The following is a 21,649-nucleotide window of genomic DNA, read 5'->3' on the forward strand; positions in this document are numbered from 1 at the left end:
TGTATAGTATGTAGAACTGAAAGGACCACAAACCACCCAAAAGGTATGCTGAAGGGTTTGGTAAAACAGTCATAGCAGATACAGCTGTTGTTAGTAGCTCAGAGAAGGTTTGGGAACCTTCAAGCTTCCAAGAGAGCCAAAGTTTAACCTCGGAGGATGCTGAGCCACGGTTAAATGCCATGAAGGCTGAACTTGATTCCTTAGAGAGGAACAAGACATGGGAACTAGTTCCAGGCCTGCACAGGCCACAAAAGATTTACAAAGTTTTTGCAAAAGTTTTTCAGTGTTAATTTTATGCATTTTTTAAAATCACCATGGTATTTAACAATAATATCTTATGGCCTTTAGATATGAAATTGTGAATTGTAGAATTTTAAATATCCATCATCCTTGGCTTCATTCAATTTTGCTTATAAAACTCTTCCATTTTCTTCTAGTTGTGATGGTGGGGGGTGGGGAGGGGCCTCACAAGTGGAGTAGCCTAAGGCCTCTCTTCATCTAAATCCCTTCATCTAAAGCCCTAAACGGCCTCGGCCCAGTATACCTGAAGGAGCGTCTCCACCCCCATCGTTCTGCCCGGACGCTGAGGTCCAGCGCCGAGGGCCTTCTGGCGGTTCCCTCATTGCGAGAAGCAAAGCTATAGGGAACCAGGCAGAGGGCCTTCTCCGTAGTGGCGCCCGCCCTGTGGAACGCCCTCCCATCAGATGTCAAAGAGATAAACAACTACCTGACATTCAGAAGACATCTTAAGGCAGCCCTGTTCAGGGAAGTTTTTAATGTGTGACATCTTAGTGTATTTTTGGTCTTTGTGGAAGCCACCCAGAATGGCTGGGAAAACCCAGCCAGATGGGCGGGGTACAAATAATAAAATTATTATTATTATTATTATCCAGCCCTGCTTGTAACCTCACATCTCGCAGGGTGGACACAACAACAAACAGTCTTCTCTTTCTCTGACCACTCTTCCTTGTTCCACCACCACTTCCTGGGCTCTGAGCATCCTTCCTTTGCAAGTTCCCCAGCTGGTTCCTCCCAGCATTCCTCTGTCCAACCAGTCCGTGACATGTGGCATTGGTGCCAATTTCCAGTGAAATCTCACCTAAACTCACCACCCCACAAGAGATGCTTCGGTGAGGGCTTCTCAACACAGCAGGGCAATGGTAGGGAGAGACTTCCTATTTAGTCTCAGGTGGCAAAACAGGATGTGCTGTCCCTGCTTGAGACTAGCCAGTCATTTCCTGGGTCCAAAGAAGATCTCTTTAAAAACAGCCATAATGTGACCCCCATTAAGAGGATCAGGGCAGGAATGCCAGTTCTTTGGAGAAAATCCATGCAATTGGCTGACAACATGTGGTTGGATCATTCAATTCTACCTGCAGTGGGGTGTAAAATTGCCCCTGGTTATATTGCAGGATTAGGTCAATGAGCAAATCTCACCATTATTTATGTGCAAATGAGATTTCTCAAAATCTTGCTTTGCCTTCCTAAATAAATTTTTAAAAAGAGATATGTGCTAAAGCACCTGTATGGGCATGCCACAGCGGAGATACAGGTAGAAATTAGGGCTGGGGGAGGAAACAATGTTTATGTTCATTTGTGAAAGATCTTTTAATTTCATCTCTTTGCTGCCCTCTAGTGATTTGACTTTTTGATCGGTTTCTGTATTTCACAATCTTTTGAGATGGGTTTTCTGAGATAGAGCTGGTGGCACGTTTCACTCTTAACAATAAAAAAGGGGGGAATTATCTACCCCAAGAGGAGGCCATCACCCCTGTAGCTGATCTTAGCAGGCCTCCTAATTCAAAGAACAGTGGGACAGCCCAAAACAGTGGCTCATACAACAAGCAGCCTCGTGAAGACAGGTAGTTCTGCTGCATCTTAATATTAGGAGTGATGAATGAGCCGACACATCAGATGCAGCGACACACCTGAATTTACCTGTCTCCACTGCAGGCTGATTGGAAGAAGGCAAGGCGAGGAGTAAATCAGGCAAGGATGCTGTATCCTGAGATGCAGGTGGGTACGTGAGACTTACCGAAGCGTTTAATACAATTTAATTTACATATTCCATGTAGCATATTAGACTCACTGCTTGCTATAGTGCTCGGATGAAGAAAAACAAAGGAACTACTGTATTGTTATATGAACTTTTAGCAAATCTCAAACAATGGCGGCCGCGAGCAACTGATGTGTTTGACTACAAAGGGGATTTCAAATCTTTAAGTAGATATTGTGGAGTTACAAAGTTCAGCACGTTGCAAGCAATAGTATCTCCCGCTGAAACCACTGGGACTTCATTTCTGCTGAAGCATGCGCTATATTTTTGTGTCCTCAGTAAAAAAATAAACTCCTTGCTGGCTGTTTTATTACAAAGCTTGAAATGTATATAATAGATTTCGTGCATTGTTATGTTCATAGCTTTAATTGCTTTTAACAGCATCGCATCTTATTTGTATAATAACTTTTCCCCACGGAGTGTCCTGTTCATGCATTAACCTGTGTCTTGTAAAACAAGCTGCTTACATTTGATCCCCCTTATGCAAACGAGGATTTTCAAACACAAAATAGTTTATAGCTTTGTTTTCCTTTCTCTCTAGATAAAATGAAAGCATGCCTCCAGTTATATGGCAACACATCGCTACTTGTCAGTGGGTGCATGCAGACATGCGGTCTACTCAGCTTCCTTCTCTCCTTTGGCTATGAGAGGAGACATGCTGATTGGGGGCCTATACATATTCAGTAAATAAGTAAAAATGAATGAAAAGGTGTTATGTACTGAGCTGAGTCCTAGAACAATAGGATCCAGAATGCAGCAGTCTGATTGGTCCGCAGGAGCCACTCAATCCAGCACCGGGTGGAAGTGAATCAGCGACCTGATTGGCCTGCAGGAGCAGCCAATCAGACTCCTGGATTAAGTGAGTCAGCAACCCAACTGGCCTAAAGCAGCCAATCAGGCTTCTGGAGGAGGTGAATCCGCAACCTGATTGGCCTACAGGAGCAGCCCGGAATTAGCTAATCACGTGGGGCCCATTGTGTAAATAAAATATATTATATATAGACATTTTGGGGAAAGTTTCATTCATTGCTACTATGAGCTGAATAAAGAGCATGAAATTCACACTCGAATCCGAGTATTTCAAAAGTGCTTTGAATTCCACACATTCATAGAATTGGAGGCGGCTTTGCAAGTCATTTCATCTGTTTTCCTGCCCCGTGAAGCCAGAGCATTCCCAACAGATACCTCTATACAAGGGAGAGACACAAAAGTTGTTAAGCTATTTGGGGGGGGGCAAAGTTGCCACACGCCAGGGTTTTCCCGGGCATTTTACCAATTTTTGGAAATTCCGACCAGACGCTGTTTCCAGCAGACAAATCCCAGATATGTCCAGGAAATTCTGGGCGTATGGCAGCCCTAAAAGTGGTCAATTACTATCAAGACATTTCTCTTTCTGTAACTGAATTCCTGCTTGGAGAGAAGCAGTCCCTTAATTTAGTAAATTAAACACACACATACACCACGCACACAGTTTGATGGTGTGTGTATAGTAGCGTCCTAATGCTACCTTGCCAATTACATGCCTCCACCAATTCATCAAGTAATTCATTATTTGTTCTTTTTACAGCATCAGTCAATCACATCCCCGTCGAATACTCAAGCTGACTTGTAACCAAGCAGCCTAATGATTGTAATGTCACAATTAAGCTTGAGTTAATTAATCTCCCAATTAAGCTGATGATAGTTTGCAGCCCCAATTTATAGAGGGGCTTGAAAAGACATGGCCCCACCCCAAAGGATGGGGATATTCATAATGAATTTGCTGGATCATAAAACTGTTCATCTTTTCCCTTTTTGTTAGATCAATATTTATGTCGCGGTTAATAAAAGTCTTTGTAATATTGCACAAAGAATCATGGCAGCTATAGAACAGAGCAGGGCGAAAGTGCTGAGCTTCCTAAATAGATTTTTTTTTTTTTGTAACATCCAAATGTTTTAGGAGTGATGATATACCTTCCTATTTTAATACAGATAATATTATAATTCTTGAAAATATTAAACCATCTGGCATTGTTTAGACGTAAGGATTTAACTTTTTCCAGATTTTCAAAAGTGCCTCAAACACTAGACAAATTCAAATGAAACCTTTTTCCTATGTTGGACAAGGAGTTAATCCTATTGAACGCAATGCAGCTTGCTTCTGAATAGACATGTTGAGGGTTGCAGTGTACCCCACTGAGACTGCAACACGGGGAAAGATAGCTTGTTTCTCTGGGACAATCACACACATATAATTAGAGTGGCTTGGATCCTAAGAAAAATTAACTTAAGGTTTACAAAAGGAATGTTTTCTGCCCCATCCCTCTGGCTGGAGGGCCAAGTTTGCTGGGAGATAGGGCTGGCCACCTGTCAATCACCTGGTGTCACTATGACATCAGCTGATGCTTCACTTTGAAACCCTGATTTTCATGTCCTGAAAGCATGTTGCGGCTCTGTTTAAAAGCCCCTTGAGCAACTGCTCTTTAAATCTCCAAATCCCAGAGGTTCAAAGAACAGAACAGGGCTGTTTGCCAAAGGGCTTTTAAACAGCCCCATCTTGGAGCATCCAGTTTTTGGAGGTTCTGTCTCCCATTTTAACTGCAGTTTCCGTGGAGACCACTTCTCCCTCCTGGACCAAGGCATAGTCTCTCCACCCATCAGCTGCTCCAGCAAGCAAATAATCAGGCGATCACTTTAAGCGCTCAAGTGTTGCTTTGAAGCCCCTGCTTACCTGCCCCAGGTAAAATGGGTGGGCATGGCTTGCCCAAAACTGCCTTGGGGAGGCCCTGCAGTACACCCTATCCAAGTTGTTCAGGAGGCTTCTTAGGGGCACAGTTGGCTGCAGGGGAAATGTGAAGACAGGGAACTTTCCTTCCACAAACATCCTTAGGGTTGCAATCTTCTGCCCACTTACTTGAGAGCCTAGATGGTCCGAGCAGCTGATTCTGTCCTGCTTCAGTCTTGTTAGCACTCAATCAAAGGTCTGTTCCACCCCATTTTGTGCAGATATTTTAAAAGAACACACCCAAAACCCACGTTTAAAATTCTACACATTTTTGCACATTTTCTATGCACTTTTTTACTGTAAAATATGTAGTTTTCAACACTTTTCCCCCATAAAAGGCACACTTTTTATGCAACTTTACATAAAAATCAATTGTTCGCACTTTTATGCACCAAAACTGCGCTGCAAAATCCAGAGACTTGTGTGATTCTATGGGAAGTTGCATTCTGGTCCACAAAAAAAGTTTAGGAACAATGGATCAGGTTGGTCTGCTGCGAAAATTCAGATCGAGCACCTTCTTCCCTTAGCCTGGGACTAGCAAGGGTTTGCTTTTGCACAGACACGTATAGGATCTTGCTGCAAGTTCTGTTATATTAGGATCTAAGTCCATATCAATATATTCACATCAAACTGGCACTGTGAGGGGATTGAAAGGGGAATGGATCACTCAGAAGCCCCCTTCCCCCCCCCCAAAAAAAAATTGTGCCAATGTGGACAGCTGGTCTACACATATCACCAGGCCATCTGAAATGGTTTCAGCTGAAAAACAATGGGCAATGGCTTGTTGTGTTGATCACCTCTTTCACATTAGTAGTTTTGTGACACTGTCAGACATTTCTGCAAGCCAGTGGTGTTTTTGGTATCTTTTAATCTCTCCATGTGATACAGCTGATCCATGCAAGGAAGTTTTTATCTTGCTCAATATTTGCATGTTGATTCGGAGGTAAAAATGCATAGGGCAATTGATTTTTAATTCCTCTGATGTAACAGATCTCTGAGGGACTCACTGCAATTTGACTCTTAGGACGGAAGTCTCGGGCATTAAAAAGATTAAAGAAGTCAAATTTATCACAACTACTATTCCAGATGGGAGTAAATTGGCAGAATCTCCTGGTTGGCTGCCCGTAGTCTTCATTTCCCTGCAATCAGCGCCTTCAAACCCTTGGTAACAATGGCAGGCAAATTTCTCTGCCATTATTTGAAGGTCAACAGGCGATGCTTCCCCTCTCACAGTAAAGCCCAGGCCGCCTGACGCTTCTATTTGGAAGTTCTGAGGATTTAAATGGAGGTAATCTAAGGCTTTCCAGTTCCTTCGAACACACCTCCCATTGTTGTGACAAAGATGCCAGCTGCACACCTCGGCCGCTTTGGTTACGTTGACAATGTAGAAGCCCAACTCGGAAGCAACGAATTGTTTCACCTTTGTGCAATTGACCTTGATGGAGCAAGAGGAAAAAGAAGAGGTTGCAAATTGTGTGAAGGCATGCCCTTCTCAATTAACATCAATTCAGCATAGTATAAAGGTAAAGGTAAAGGGACCCCTGACCATTAGGTCCAGTCGTTACCGACTCTGGGGTTGAGGCGCTCATCTCGCTTTATTGGCTGAGGGATCCGGCGTACAGGTCATGTGGCCAGCATGACTAAGCTGCTTCTGGCGAACCAGAGCAGCGCACGGAAACGCTGTTTACCTTCCCGCTGGAGTGGTACCTATTTATCTACTTGCACTTTCACGTGCTTTTGTTTTTTTTTTATATAATATTTTTATTTTTCCATATAAACACAATACAACAAACAAAAACATACAAAAACAAAAACAAAACAAAAAACATGTATCATTTCATATCCTAATTTCATATCCTATCTTCCCCGACTTCCTCATGCCTCCCCTTTCTGTATTCCAAATTCTTATCGATTGTTCAGCAAATCTTCCCTTATTTTAATTTAAATTTAGGCTATTCTTCCTTATTCTCCTTGTCTTAACCATTACTAATAGTAACCATTTACTTTCCAGTCCAACATCATTCTAACTTTCATTAACTTTGTAATATTTCTTTAAATAGTCCTTGAATTTTTTCCATTCTTCTTGCGCTGCTTCTCTTCCCTGGTTTCGGATTCTGCTCGTCCTTTCTGCCAAGCCCATGTAGTCTATCACCTTCATCTGCCATTCTTCCAGTGTGGGTAGCTCTTGCGTCTTCCAGTACTTCGCAATGAGTATTCTAGCTGCTGTTGTAGCATACATAAAGAAAGTTATATCCGTCTTTAACACCCCTTGGCCGACAATACCCAAGAGAAAGGCCTCTGGTTTCTTGGAGAAAGTATATTTAAATACCTTTTTAAGTTCATTATAGATCATTTCCCAGAATGCCTTAATCTTCGGGCAAGTCCACCAAAGATGAACCTTCAGTTTCTTTACATTTCCAACATTTATTGTCAGGCAAATGGTAAATCTTTGCAAGCTTGACTGGGGTTATGTACCACCTATATATCATTTTCATAATGTTTTCTCTTAAGGCATTACATGCCGTAAATTTCATCCCGGTGGTCCACAACTTTTCCCAATCAGCAAACAAAATATTATGACCAATGTCCTGAGCCCATTTAATCATGACCGATTTAACCGTTTCATCTTGTGTATTCCATTTCAGCAGCAAGTTGTACATTTTGGACAAATTCTTAGTACTGGGTTCTAACAGTTCTGTCTCCAATTTTGATTTTTCCACCTGGAAGCCAATTTTACTGTCCAGTTTAAACGCTTCATTTATTTGATGATAGTGCAACCAGTCTCTCACCTTCCCTTTTAATTTCTCAAAACTCTGCAATCTCAATTTGTCCCCTTCCTTTTCCAAAATTTCCCAGTATCTTGGCCACTTAGACTCCATATTTAACTTTTTAACTGCCTTAGCTTCCATTGGCGACAGCCACCTTGGAGTTTTATTTTCCAGCAAGTCTTTATATCTGACCCAGACATTTAATAGTGCTTTTCTGACAATATGATTTTTGAAACTTTTATGTGCTTTAACCTTGTCATACCACAAATATGCATGCCACCCAAAAATGTTATTAAAACCTTCCAAATCCAAAATGTCTGTGTTTTCAAGAAGTAGCCATTCTTTCAGCCAGCAGAAAGCTGCCGCTTCATAGTAAAGTTTAAAGTCTGGCAGGGCAAACCCCCCTCTTTCCTTTGAATCCGTTAGTATCTTAAATTTAATTCTGGGCTTTTTGCCCTGCCAGACAAATTTAGATATGTCTTTTTGCCACCTCTTGAAACAATCCATTTTATCAATTATTTGCAATGCTTGGAACAAGAACAACATTCTTGGCAATACATTCATTTTTATAGCTGCAATACGGCCTAACAAGGAAAGCTTTAAGTTGGACCAAATCTCCAAATCTTTTTTCACTTCTCTCCAGGTTTTTTCATAATTATCTTTAAACAAATTCACATTTTTAGCTGTCATATTTATACCCAAATATTTCACTTTTTTAACCACAGTTAACCCTGTCTCGTTCTGAAACCTTTCCTTTTCTATCTGTGTCAAATTTTTCTCCAAAACCTTTGTCTTAGACTTATTCAATTTAAATCCTGCCATTTGACCAAACTCTTGAATTATTTCCAAAACTCTTTTCGTGCTAGCTTCTGGCTCTTGTAATGTAAGTACTAAGTCATCTGCAAATGCTCTCAGTTTATATTGTTTAGCTCCGACCTGAATCCCTTTAACCAACTGGTCCCTCCTAATCATATTAAGCAAAACCTCCAGGACCGATATAAAAAGTAATGGGGAGATAGGGCACCCCTGACGTGTCCCTTTTTCAATCTTGAACTCTTCTGTAACCACATTATTTACAATTAGTTTGGCTTTCTGTTCAGAGTATATTGCACCTATACCATTTTCAAACCCTTGGCCTACCCCCATCCCCCGGAGGTTCTTCAACATAAAACTCCAAGAAATGTTGTCAAAGGCTTTCTCGGCATCCACAAATATCAAAACAGCTTTAGTGTTTATGTTCACTTCCAGCTTTTCCAAAATGTCAATTATATTCCTTACATTGTTCGACAAATGCCTTTTTGGGAGAAAGCCCGCTTGGTCCCCGTGAATCTCCTCCATCAAAACTCTTTTCAGTCTCTTTGCTAAAATGTCAGCAAAGATTTTGTAATCCACATTCAATAACGAGATGGGTCGGTAGTTTTTAAGTTGGGTCTTTTCAGTCTCTGTCTTTGGTATAAGTGTAATGTAGGCCTCTCTCCACGTATCGGGTGCCCTTTTCCCCTCCATAATCTCATTGCAGACTTCCTTCAGAGGTTGTATCAACCCTTCCTTCAAAACTTTGTAATATTTGGAAGTCAGTCCATCCGGTCCGGGGGATTTGCCCAGCGTCATGCCTTGAATGGCATCTTCTATTTCTTGTGCTGATATCTCCTGGTTCAATATTGTCTTACTTTCTTGCGAAACCTTTTTCAGCCCATTTTCCTCGAGGAACTGTTGTATGTCCATTTCTTTCTGCGGCCCTTGTGTGTAGAGTTGTCTAAAGTAGTTCTGAAAGCAATTCCTAATTTCCGCTGGGTTGCTTATGTTTTTTCCTTCCACTTCTATATTTGTTACCGTGTTGAGTTTTTGTCTCTTCTTTATTTGCCAAGCCAGTAACTTGCCACATTTATCAGCAGATTCAAAGGTCTTTTGTCTCATTTGTTTAATTTTCCACTCTAATTCTTGATTCATCAGTTCCATATATTGTGTTTGATGAAATTTGATTTCTCTTAAAATCTCTTGGGATTTTGGCTTCGATCTTAATTGTTTTTCCCCTTCTTTTATCTTTTCCAAAATTCTCTCCTTTTTCTCATTTTGCTTTCTCTTCTTTAAAGTATTTTGCTGAATCAAAAACCCTCTCATCACGGCTTTGCTTGCGTCCCATACTATTCTTTTTTCTACTTCAGACCTTAAGTTGATTTCAAAATAGTCTTTCAAGGTTTTTTGGGCCTTCTTGCAGATCTCCTCATCTCTGAATAAGGTGTCATTCATTCTCCATCTGAAGGAACCAGTTGTTGTTTGCCTCATCACCATCTTTACAGCATTATGGTCGGAGAAAGTTTTTGGGCAGATTTCTACTTTTTTTATGTTCGGAGCCATACTGCTAGTCACCCAGATTTGGTCAATCCTTGTCCATGTCATTTTGGCTTCAGAAAAGAAGGTTCCCTCTCTTTCTAATGGGTGTTTTGTTCTCCAAATATCAATCAAGTCCATATTGTCAGTCATTTCAAAAAAAGTCTTTGGTAGTCTTCCATCTTTTGTTATTACCTGTCTTTGTGCCTTGTCCATATTTGTTGAAACTACTCCATTCATATCTCCCATCAAAATTAAGTTGTAATCCATATGGTCCATCAAGATTTCATGCAACTTCTTAAAAAATTCAGCTTTCCCTTCGTTTGGTGCATAGATTCCCACTATCAAATACTTCTCTCCTTGAGATTGAATTTCAATTGCCAAATATCTTCCTTGATCATCTTTAAAGATTTGTTTCGGTTGCAATTTTTCTTTTGCATAGATCACCACTCCTCTCTTTTTTACTCTGTCTGAAGATATAAATTCCTGTCCCAATCTTTTATTTATTAGTAATTTTCTGTGTGCTCTTGTCACGTGGGTCTCTTGTAGGCAAATCAAGTCCAATTGGTCTTTCTTTAAGGCATGAAATATACTTTTTCTCTTCCTGGGAATGTTTAAGCCGTTACAATTCCAGGTTAGAAGTTGCAGAGCCATGATGGGATTATTTACTCCTTCCTCCTACAGCTCCCTGTTTTTGTTCCTCATCCGTCGGTGGTGCCGTGTTCGTGTCCAATGATGAATGCCCCTGTCCTGGAAATGTCTCTTTCTGTAGGTCTTCTTCGTGCTCTCCCAAGAACTTGTCTTTATCACTTACAGTCTTTATTCTTCTCTTCTTTCCCTTATATTTAAAAGACAAGCCTTGGGGAAATTCCCACCTGAATGGTATGTAGTTCTTCTTCAGCAGTGTCACCAGGTCCTTATAATGTCCTCTTGCGTCCAAGATACTCTTAGGGATGTCTTTAAAAATCTCAATAAAAAAGTCTTCAATTCGAAGGGCTGTTTGGTAGTGCAGGTTCAGTATTTTATCTCGCTCCTCCTTTGATCTTAAAGTAATAAGACAATCTCTGGGTCGATTCCTCTTCTGTCTTATTCCCAATCTAAATGCACTTTCTATCTTAAAGTCCTCTTTCTTCAACTCCTGCTTCCAAAAATCAGAAAATTCTTTTGTCAAATAATCCACCAAGTTGTCTCCTTCCTTTTCCGGCACAAGTCTGATCCTTAGGTTCCTCTCCTTGCGTTGCATATCCTGCATAGAGAGTGCCAGTTCATATTCATCCAATTTCTTGTAAACTGGTGGAAATTTTTCCTCCGCAGCAGTTGCAATTTCCTTAGCTTCCTCAGCTATCTTTCGTGTTATAGATGAATCTTCCAATAATTTCCCAATTGCTTCTGCATTTAAGTTCACTTTATTCCCTAGGTCAGTTATACTTTTAGTATTTAGGTCAATTTTCCCAGAGATTTCTTCAATTTTTTTATTTGTTTCAGCAACTTGTACTTTAGTTTCAGCAACTTGCAATTTAGTCTCCGCACCTTGCTTTTTTAGTTCCTCCAAAGAGTCATTTATCTTCTCCAATACCTTAGCAAATGATTCTTCTGTAGACATTGCTTTCACTTTTGGCTTTGCAGCCACTATAGTTCCAGAGGCTCCTGTGCACTTTCACGTGCTTTTGAACTGCTAGGTTGGCAGGAGCAGGGACCGAGCAACAGGAGCTCACCCCGTCGAGGGGATTCGAACCGCCGACCTTCTGATCGGCAAGCCCTAAGTTTAACCCACAGCACCAGCCTCAGCATAGTATAATGGTGCCTATATTGCATGACACCTCAAAAGCCCATGAGATCAGTAGAAACGTTTCGATTTCTAACAATGCCTTTCCAGGTGAATTTGACGTTTCTCCTGCCAATCAGATGCTCTTACATAAGGAAGAGCAAGTCTCCTGATTCCTTAGCAGCTGAGGAGAAAAAATGATTTTGGCAGGCAAGGCTTGGCATTAAAGGGTGAGGAAAGCTGCAGCTACTGAAATTTCCTTTTCTAGGCAATTCTGAAGATGGAAGTCTAGTTATGTTCATTGTGAACATTATGAATAGTGCAGAATAAAACACAGTGGAGGGTGGGGGAGGATGGGGCATAAAAGGAAAGTATGATTTTTCTTTATACAAAGATTACACTGATTTGGTTTGATTATGTCATAGCTGTTTTGCTGTTCAGTGCTGTTCAATGCTTTGGTATCTGAAGAAGTGTGCATGCACACGAAAGCTCATACCAAGAACTAACTTAGTTGGTCTTTAAGGTGCTACTGGAAGGAAAAAAAATTTTTTGTTTTGGCTATGGCAGACCAACATGGCTACCTATCTGTAACTGGTTCAATGCTTAAGGTTTTGTTTTGTTTTTTACTATCTTACTGGGGGTTTTTTTTTTACTTTTTGTACCCCTGCAACACTGCTGAATGACAAGCTGCACTTGTTTAAATTATCTCATCTACTCAGGTATAAAAACTGAAGGAGATTTATGCTATACAGTGGTACCTCGGGTTAAGAACTTAATTCCTTCTGGAGGTCTGTTCTCATCCTGGAGCAAAGTTCTTAACCCAAGGTACTATTTCTGGGTTAGCGGAGTCTGTAACCTGAAGCGTCTGTAACCTTAGGTATCACTGTAAGCTCAGGTCTTATGATTTTGAGCCTTAGAATTGACAGGGCCACCACTATTTGCTGACCAGATGGCATTGATCACTGGTGCCAACTATAGTAAGGTTACCAGACTTCCCTGTTTCCTGGAGACAGTCCCCGGATTTACAAATCAGTCCCTGACAAAATCCATCCCCTTCAATTGAAGTTGAAAAGTGTCCCCGGATTCATTGAAAAAAATCTGGTAACCTTAAACTATAGGGGGTCCTTGGGAAGCAAGCAGCCACAAAAAAAAAATTGTTGTGGGTGCTCAGCACCCACGGTAAAGGTAAAGGGACCCCTGATCATTAGGTCCAGTCGTGACCGACTCTGGGGTTGTGGTGCTCATCTCGCTTTATTGGCCAAGGGAGCCGGCGTACAGTTTCCGGGTCAAGTGGCCAGCACGACTAAGCCGCTTCTGGTGAACCAGAGCAACGCACGGAAACACCGTTTGCCTTTCCGCTGGAGTGGTACCTATTTATCTACTTGCACATTGATGTGCTTTCGAACTGCTAGGTTGGCAGGAGCAGGGACCGAGCAACGGGAGCTCACCCCCATCGAGGGGATTCGAACCACCGACCTTCTGATCAGCAAGTCCTAGGCTCAGTGGTTTAACCCACAGCACCACCCGCGTCCCATCAGCACCCATACTACGGGGCCTCCAATATGACTTCCAGGGTCACCAGGCACTGCTGTGGTGTGTATGATGTCATGACATCACAGCGCAACATGATGTCATGATGTCACATCACGCGCCGCTGGGCACCCACAACCTGGGGCTCAAGTCGGCGCCCCTGACATTGATTGACCCACAACAGGGCCTTCTTGGTAGGGGCCCCACTTACAGAATGCTGGGAAGGTGCATTGTAACATTTAGGCAGAAATCGAAACCATTCCTCTTCACTAGGCTTTGTTGGCTGACATAGATTGTTTCTGACAACTTTGAAATTATTACTTGCGAGGTATTGGGGGGGTTGTGTGTACAGTGGTACCTCGGGTTACAGAAGCTTCAGGTTACAGAAGCTTCAGGTTGCAGACGCTTCAGGTTACAGACTCCGCTAACCCAGAAATATTACCTCAGGTTAAGAACTTTGCTTCAGGATGAGAACAGAAATTGTGCAGCGGCGGCGCAGCGGGAGGCCCCATTAGCTAAAGTGGTGCTTCAGGTTAAGAACAGTTTCAGGTTAAGAACGGACCTCCGGAACGAATTAAGTACTTAACCCGAAGTACCACTGTATTTTTAAAAGGTGCTGTATCTATTGGTTTTTTTGTTTGCTATTCTAGGCTTCTTTGGAAGAGTGGGATGAAAATCTAACAGCAGCAACAACAACACTGCCTCTGGATGCCAGCAGGACCAGTGGTTAAGGGTGATGAGGGCTGTGGTCCAACAACAGCTGGAGACCCAAGTTTGAAATACACTGCTCTAGATATTGCTGGGCTACAAGGCCCATAATCCATGGCCATTGGTGGGTGTTGGAGCCCAACAACATCTGGTGGACCATAGGCTGCCTTCCTCTGTTCTAGAAGATAGGGCTGGAAAAATCAATCCAAGCTAAGCCAACTAAAGGAATAAGATAACAGATGATATATGGAAGTAAGGGAAGTGGGGGCAATTAATAGTTGAAGTGGAGAACAAGGCAGGAAGCAATAAAAGTGTATACAGTAGTACCTTGGTTCTCAAACACGTTGGTTCTCAAACTCCGAAAACCCTGAAGTAAGTGTTCCAGTTTTTGAACAATTTTTGGAAGTTGAACGTCCAATGTGGTTGTCGGTTATTGTTTCCAGGGCGCCTGCACCAATCTGAAGGTGTGCCTTGGTTTGCGAACATTTTGGAAGTCAAACGGACTTCCAGAACGGATTAAGTTTGGTGCTTTTGTTTTTGCTATTTATTTTGTGTTTTTGAGGCTTTTTAGGTTAATTTTTGTGACTGTGTGGAACCCAGTTCAGCTACTGATTGATTGATTGATTGATTGATTGTGTGACTGCGGAAATGGATAAAAGCCCCCCATCCAAACAATGACTATCATCATTGCAGGAAAGAAAAAAAATAAAATTTTCATTTTCATCATCTACAATACTGTCTTATTTATTATATAGTGCAGTACATTGATTATTGCTTTCATTTTGTGGATCATTGTTCTCGTTAGATAGTAAAATTCATGTTGAATTGCTGTTTTAGGGGTTGTTTTTAAAAGTCTGAAATGGATTAATTCATTTTGCAGTACTTTCTATTGGAAAGTGCACCTTGGTTTTAGAACGCTTTGGTTTTGGAACAGACTTCCGGAACAGGTTAAGTTTGCAAACCAAGATACCATTGTATTGCAGATGACCTGCCTTGTTGACTATAAGAAGAAAGTCATCTTCTCTTACTTCAAGTATCTGTCCATCTGGGCAAAAAGACATGTCAATTCTTAAACAGAAAGAGTTATTCAAAACTTAGATCCAGCTCCTAGACTCAGCCACTCTGTCCTTCCTATTGGTGACCCATGAACACATCCTAGCCAAGAAGAAATTCCATATGCTATTGACCAGCTAGCTATGGAAGAGTTGTCAGATAAACTGCACCTCAAAAGATAAATAAAATAAAACTGAATGGCATACAATAGAAATTCTGTCTACTAGATTAAATAATATCCTCAAGGAAGAATCAAGGCATGGGTTTACCTCAGATGACGTTAAATTCATGTCTCCCCAAATAACAATTCCCGCAGCTCCCAAGGCAGCACTTTCTCCAATGGTGCTAACAAGATCTTGCTATATTGGAAACAGAAGGAAACATCATCAGTGTCTATTACTGTTTATTCGCAACAAATTTTGCTAAAGATGGGGAAACAGTTAGTTAAAAAACTGATATATGGGCCCTGTGGACAAGGGGCTACTCTTCAAGGAACTAGTCTACAGCCTAGTAGTAGGTTTACTTGTCTCTTTCAAAAATCAAAGAAAATCATAATCCAAGTATTATGAGCTAATGCATAGGCCTTCTTTTTTAGAATTGTAAAACTGGAATAATGACTTAGTTGGGTTCCCCCTTGTATTTCTGTACTCTGGGGTCACATTTCCCATAATGCAGCAGGAGGCCTGTTGTTGTATTGGAAGGTCTTGGGGCGAACTGCAACACTCAAAATCTTCACTCCTTCCTGGAATTACCTTAAATATAGCAAACGAAGGCCTATAATAGGCTCTTCTCATCTATTACCCCAGCGTAGTGAAAACTTCGGTTTGAAAAACAATTTGTAACCGTCTAAATACTCTGGAGAAGAGTGCAAAATGAAGTTTGTTAACACAGTCAACTCAAATAAATGTTTATGCGCCCAAGTCTAATGCACTAAGCCTTTCTGTGAAATGTGAAATAATGCTTAGCATTTATATATATATATTTTCCTGAACATATAAAGCAGTTCGCAGGTGTTTTTTTTCTGTTTGTTTGTTTTACAAAAGCCAGTACAGTGGTACCTCAAGTTACAAATGCCTCAGATTACAAATGCTTCAGGCTACAAACTCTGCTAACCTGGGAGAGTTACCTTGAGTTGAGAACTTTGCCCCAGGATGAGAACAGAAATCATCTGCCGGCGGCCCAACGGCAGCAAGAGGCCCCATTAGCGAAAGCACGCTTCTAGTTAAGAACAGTTTCAGGTTAAGAACGGAGCTCCGGAATAAATTAAGTTTGTAACTAGAGGTACCACTGTATTAAGTAAGCCAAAATTATTATTATACCCCTATTAAAGATGCATGGATAAGGTGGAAAAATAATTTGTTGCTTAGGTCCATCTCTTGAGCTCTTGGCTGAGGTAAAATGTGAAGAAAGTTTTCCTAGTTCAGGATTCATTATACTAAACCAGTAAAGGACCCCTGGATGGTTAAGTCCAGTCAAAGGTGACTATGGGGTTGCAGCACCGAGCCTCTTGGGCTTGCCAATCAGAAGGTCAGCGGTTTGAATCCCTGTGATGGAGTGAGCTCCCGTTACTCTGCCCAAGCCCCTGCCAACCTAGCAGTCTGAAAGCACGGCAGCGCAAGTAGATAAATAGGTACCGCTGCAGCGGGAAGGTAAACGGCGTTTCCGTGCACTCTGGTTTCCATCACGGTGTTCCGTTGCACCAGAAGAGGTTTAGTCATGCTGGCCACATGACCCAGAAAGCTGTCTGCGGACAAATGCCGGCTCCCTTGGCCTGAAAGCGAGTTGAGTGCTGGAACCCCATAGTTGCTTTTGACTGGATTTAACCATCCAGGGATCCTTATTTTACCTTATGCTAAACCAGGTCTAACATAGCAGTTCCTACTTTCCCCCCAAATAGCTTACCTCGGAAAGAAATAGCAAAGGTTCGTCCCTATAGTCTAGTCGGGTATATACAAATACTGGGAGAGCGTAACCGTGTGATGTCATCATGGAAATCCTCATAGATTCGTTCACCCTAAACTGTGAAAAGCGTAAGATATTATCACTGTTTCCAAGGCATTTCTTAATGGCAATGGAAGGATACAAGGCTGCGCTGCTGTTCCACAGCCACGACAGTTCGTTGTTCCTCAAAACCTCATTTTCTGGACAGGAGCCACTATAGTTCTGGTCATGGAAATTGTAATTGTGGCAGTCAGGATACAAGTAGTATCCCCACAAGCCCTTGGGCCTACTTTTAATCCCCAGCTCAATTGTCTCTTTCATGAACGCCTTAGCACATTGCTCAAAGGAAAGCTTAGCTAGACGCTCAACGGCGTTTGCCGAAACATTTTCATGCATTTCAGAAATTAGTTTTCTCGACTGCCTCCTGTAAATATCCTTTGTATTCCAGTTGCGGTCCCATTGCGGCCTCCAGTGTTCCCAGTCTATGACTGCTAGCCCAGTGAAATCTTTATCGGGAATGTAGTAGTCAATGTCTTGGAGAGCTTTTTCCAGATGCATTTGCAAGCTGAAATTCTGAGGGAGGCCACCATTGACTGGGATTTCCTGTGGAGTGTACCACGGATAATATCCTAGCCTGTTGACATAAAATATCGTCACGTTCTGCCCTCTCGCTTTGGCAAACGGGCTTCCAGTCACGTGGAACATTTCCAGGTTAATTGTTATGTTGTATCGGATGGAGCAATGATCCGTTGGCACGTTCCAGGCCGCTACAAAAGGCTTCCTTCGGAAAACAGGGAGCTGAGCTGGCTTCATGGCGAAAGTAGAACTCCACACAAATGTCATATGTATCCAAGTTGTGAAGTGGACCTGCTGGATAATAGAAAGCAATATTTGGGTTTTCAATATGGCTGCCATTATAGGAAAAGATTTGCAAGTACATCTCCCAACTTTACCAAGTGCAAAATAAAATAAAATGAGAATTAACAATAACAATAACAATAACAATAACAATAACAATAAAGAACTACAAAAACTATCTAAAGCTGAATATAACACCTAAGCCAGAGGTGATCTTTGGCTCCCACAGTTTCAGAAACTTTCAGAGAGTATCCTGGCTGATTTGATTGACATCCTATGCTCTTTTAAAATGTGATGGTTTTGGGGGGAGTGTTATTGGGTTGTTTTTATTTTGATTATATATTTTGTGGTTTTATACTCTGATTTTGTTCTGTGAACCGCCCTGAGACCTCCAGGTATACCGCAGTATATAAATTCAATTATTATTAATAATAATTTTATAAAGAAAATGGGCCATTGGCATACCCTCCAACATTTCTCTGATGAAAACAGTGACCTCCCCTCCAATATTTCTCCAATGAAAATAGGGACATCCTAAGGAAAAATGGGACATTCCAGGATCAAATCAGGAACCAGGATGGCTTCTGTAAACCTGGGACTGTCCCTGGAAAATAGAATACCCTCCAACATTTATCTGAGGGAAATAGGGATGTCCTATTCTGTTGTTGCTGCTGTTGTTGTTATACCCTGTCCATCTGACCGGGTTGCCCCAGCCACTCTGGGCAGCTTCCAACATTTATGAAAACATAGATGTTTTTAAAACTCAAATAAACAAAATTATTTCTGCCGTGATAACTAGGCACAGGTCTGAGCAAGGTTTTGTGGGGGGTTTTGACCTGCCGCTTTCCCTGGGGAAACCCACTGTTTACCACAGAACTGGTGTCAACCTGCAGAAAACCCAATTGACTATTGTTCCAATTCAGCAGTAAAAAGCAGGTTTCCCCAGTGAAGGCAGCAGGACAAAACAAAAAACCCAAACCCTGCTTGGACCCATGCCTGAAAGTCACAAATCTGGGCCTAGAAATTGTGGCACTTTACTCCACACCAAGTTGTAGCTGTTCAATTTTGCCACTGGATGTCACTGCCAGTCTATTTCATGGGCCATTTAAATAAAACAAAGCTATTTAAGGACAAGTGTTTGGACTTAGATGAATGGGTTTCTGTTAATTTGGGTTCTTACTAAACAGTAATAACATACCAAAGTGGCACGGGAATGCCTCTGTTTAAAAATATATGGCTTTTTTAACACTGGGTTTTGAAACAGAAAACAAACATTTTCAGAACTGCCCCTGGCGAACGACTATGACCTCTGCTGTTATGTCAGGGTGGAGTAGCTACAAGCAAGCATAACATCATCGGAGCTTTATAAATAGATCAAATTTTTTACCCAGCTGTCAAGAGGAATTGATCTACAACACCCAAAGGAAAATGTAATAATTTAAAGTGATGTCATTTGCCATCTGTGGGATCATAGTGCAGTCTTCCTCCCATTATAAGCTCATAGTCAACTCCATATCTTCTGCTTTTTGCTCCAGCTGCTATCAACCCCCTTACATCCATTTCCCCAGATTTCATCACAGGTGATCGATTGCACGGGATAAACTGTAGCTAACTGCAGAGATTTGCTTTGGTCATCCATGGCACTGGGAGGTGCTTTGATAGAATAGCGGCTGTAAGATCTCCTAGATCAAATCCAGCAAGAAAAATATACTTTTAAAAGGTGAAGGAGTTCTGAGGAGTTCGTGGGACTGTTGAGCGCTGCTTTCTTAAGAAGCAAACCCAGGAATCCTCATGATGAGACAGGCATCGGGTGTGAAAGGGAATCATTCTTCACTTCTCCAGCAGAAAGCTAGATAAAAATCTCCTCAAAGGCCACAGCAATCCTAAATTTAACTGGATTGTTAACCATGGACAATTCTCTGTTAAGCTGCCATAGTTTTGTATGCTTTTATAAAACTATACAGTGGAACCTCGGTTTTCAAGTGTCTTGGAAGCCAAACGATTCGGAACCAGAACGCCGAAAACCCGGAAGTAATTGCTTCCATATTCGAACGCACCTTGCAAGTCTCCATTTTTTTCCATTTTTGCCAACCACCCATTGATCCTCAGTTTTTGGAAATTTCAGAAGTCGAACGATCTTCCAGAATGAGTTACATTCGAAAACCAAGGTTCCACTGTAAATTGCTTGAGACGTTTTCTGTAGTAAGTGACAAAAACTGTGGTACCTTGGTTGTCAAATGGCTTTGCTCCCGAACAAATCGGCTCCCGAACACCGCAAACCCAGAAGTAAGTGTTCCGCTTTGCAAACGTTTTTTGGAAGCTGAACATTCGCTGTAGCTTCCGCAGCTAAGTACAGGAAGCTCCTGCAGTCAATTGGAAGCCGTGCCTTGGCTTTCAAACGGCAAATAACAATAACAGTAGATGTTGTTTTCTCCACTCATAAGTTTTCTAACCTGGTCTTTTCGCTGGTATAATGCAGTTCCTAACAGGAAGGAGAAATTGTGCGGCGGCTGTGTATGAATTGTCCTAAAAACAGAAGACCCCCCCCCCCAACTATGCTTTTAAGTGTTCTTTAAATTGGTCTTTGAGCAACTGGTTTAAATCTCTCACAAACTTTGGGGATTTGTTGTTATTGTTTAGTCATTTAGTTGTGTCCGACTCTTCGTGATCCCATGGACCAGGGCACTCCAGGCACTCCTGTCTTGTACTGCCTCCCGCAGTTTGGTCAAATTCATGTTAGTGGCTTCAAGAACACTGTCCAACCATCTCGTCCTCTTTCGTCCCCTTCTCCTTGTGCCCTCAATCTTTGTGCATGCACACGAAAGCTCATACCAATAACAAACTTAATTGGTCTCTAAGGTGCTACTGGAAGGATTTTTTTTTTTATTTTGTTCCAACATCAGAGTCTTTTCCAGGGAGTCTTCTCTTCTTGTGAGGAGATAGGAGGCTTCTCATGGGGATAGAAGGCGCCAAATTGCGCCCTGCATTGGCTCATCTCCTGGCTCCCTGGCCTCGTCGCAACTGGTCCTGCGGCAGAAGTGAGCTTGAAGGAGGGGCAACCAGGGCCAAGGTGACTGGACCAGGAGAGAGGCGGAGACCTTTTGAGAGACAGTGATCAAACACAGACCACTGAATACATAACAGACAGCACTGTTTCAGGGCTGGGAAGGGCAGCCATACATTCATTGCCCTCCAGGAAACTTTGTGAGGACCCCAACCTCATGATATAACACCCCCGGGACACTCTGGACAGTCCTAGCTGCCCCATCGCAAGAAAGGGGCTGGGCAGAGGTGGCCAACCATTTGGAGGAGGTCAAGATCAGAGCCTCCTCTGCCCCTCAAGATTGGGGTGGGGAGCTCAGCCTCATCTCAGTAGACATGTGGGGGGGCTCAAGATACCTCACCCTTCTAGAGTTGGTGCCTATGTTGGGGATGAGATCCTGATTTATCAAAAAAATGGTGGAATGTTATTGATACCTTTTACCTATGAGCACAAGGGACACGGGTGGCACTGTGGGTTAAACCACAGAGCCTAGGACTTGCCGATCAGAAGGTCGGCGGTTCGAATCCCCCAACGGGGTGAGCACCCGTTCCTCGGTCCCTGCTCCTGCCAACCTAGCAGTTCGAAAGCACGTCAAAGTGCAAGTAGATAAATAGGTACCGCTCCGGCAGGAAGGTAAACAGCGTTTCCGTGCGCTGCTCTGGTTTGCCAGAAGCGGCTTAGTCATGCTGGCCACATGACCCGGAAACTGTATGCCGGCTCCCTCGGCCAATAAAGTGAAATGAGCGCCGCAACCCCAGAGTCGGCCACGACTGGACCTAATGGTCGGGGGTCCCTTTACCTATGAGCACAACAAAGGATCTTGCCGAAATCA

At 42.3% G+C, this 21,649-nt stretch overlaps 1 protein-coding gene and 1 long non-coding RNA gene across 2 annotated transcripts in view; one reads left to right on the plus strand and one right to left on the minus strand.

Annotated features, from left to right (window-relative positions):
- LOC310744026 overlaps positions 1-21,649 on the plus strand; it is a 299,274-nt gene that overhangs the window by 274,204 nt on the left and 3,421 nt on the right. The gene's annotated exons all lie outside the window — the stretch shown is intronic.
- On the minus strand, positions 5,723-17,777 carry LOC310743945 (hyaluronidase-4-like). The gene is made up of 3 exons (XM_083574706.1): positions 16,878-17,777; positions 15,245-15,334; positions 5,723-6,255 (listed from the first exon to the last, which is right to left on the minus strand). The coding sequence occupies exons 1-3, from the start codon at positions 17,757-17,759 to the stop codon at positions 5,824-5,826; spliced, it is 1,404 nt and encodes a 467-aa protein (XP_083430832.1). The 5' UTR covers positions 17,760-17,777; the 3' UTR covers positions 5,723-5,823.

Source organism: Podarcis filfolensis (genome assembly GCF_964270895.1).
Source record: "Podarcis filfolensis genome assembly, chromosome: 10".
NCBI classification, from domain to species: Eukaryota; Metazoa; Chordata; class Lepidosauria; order Squamata; family Lacertidae; genus Podarcis; species Podarcis filfolensis.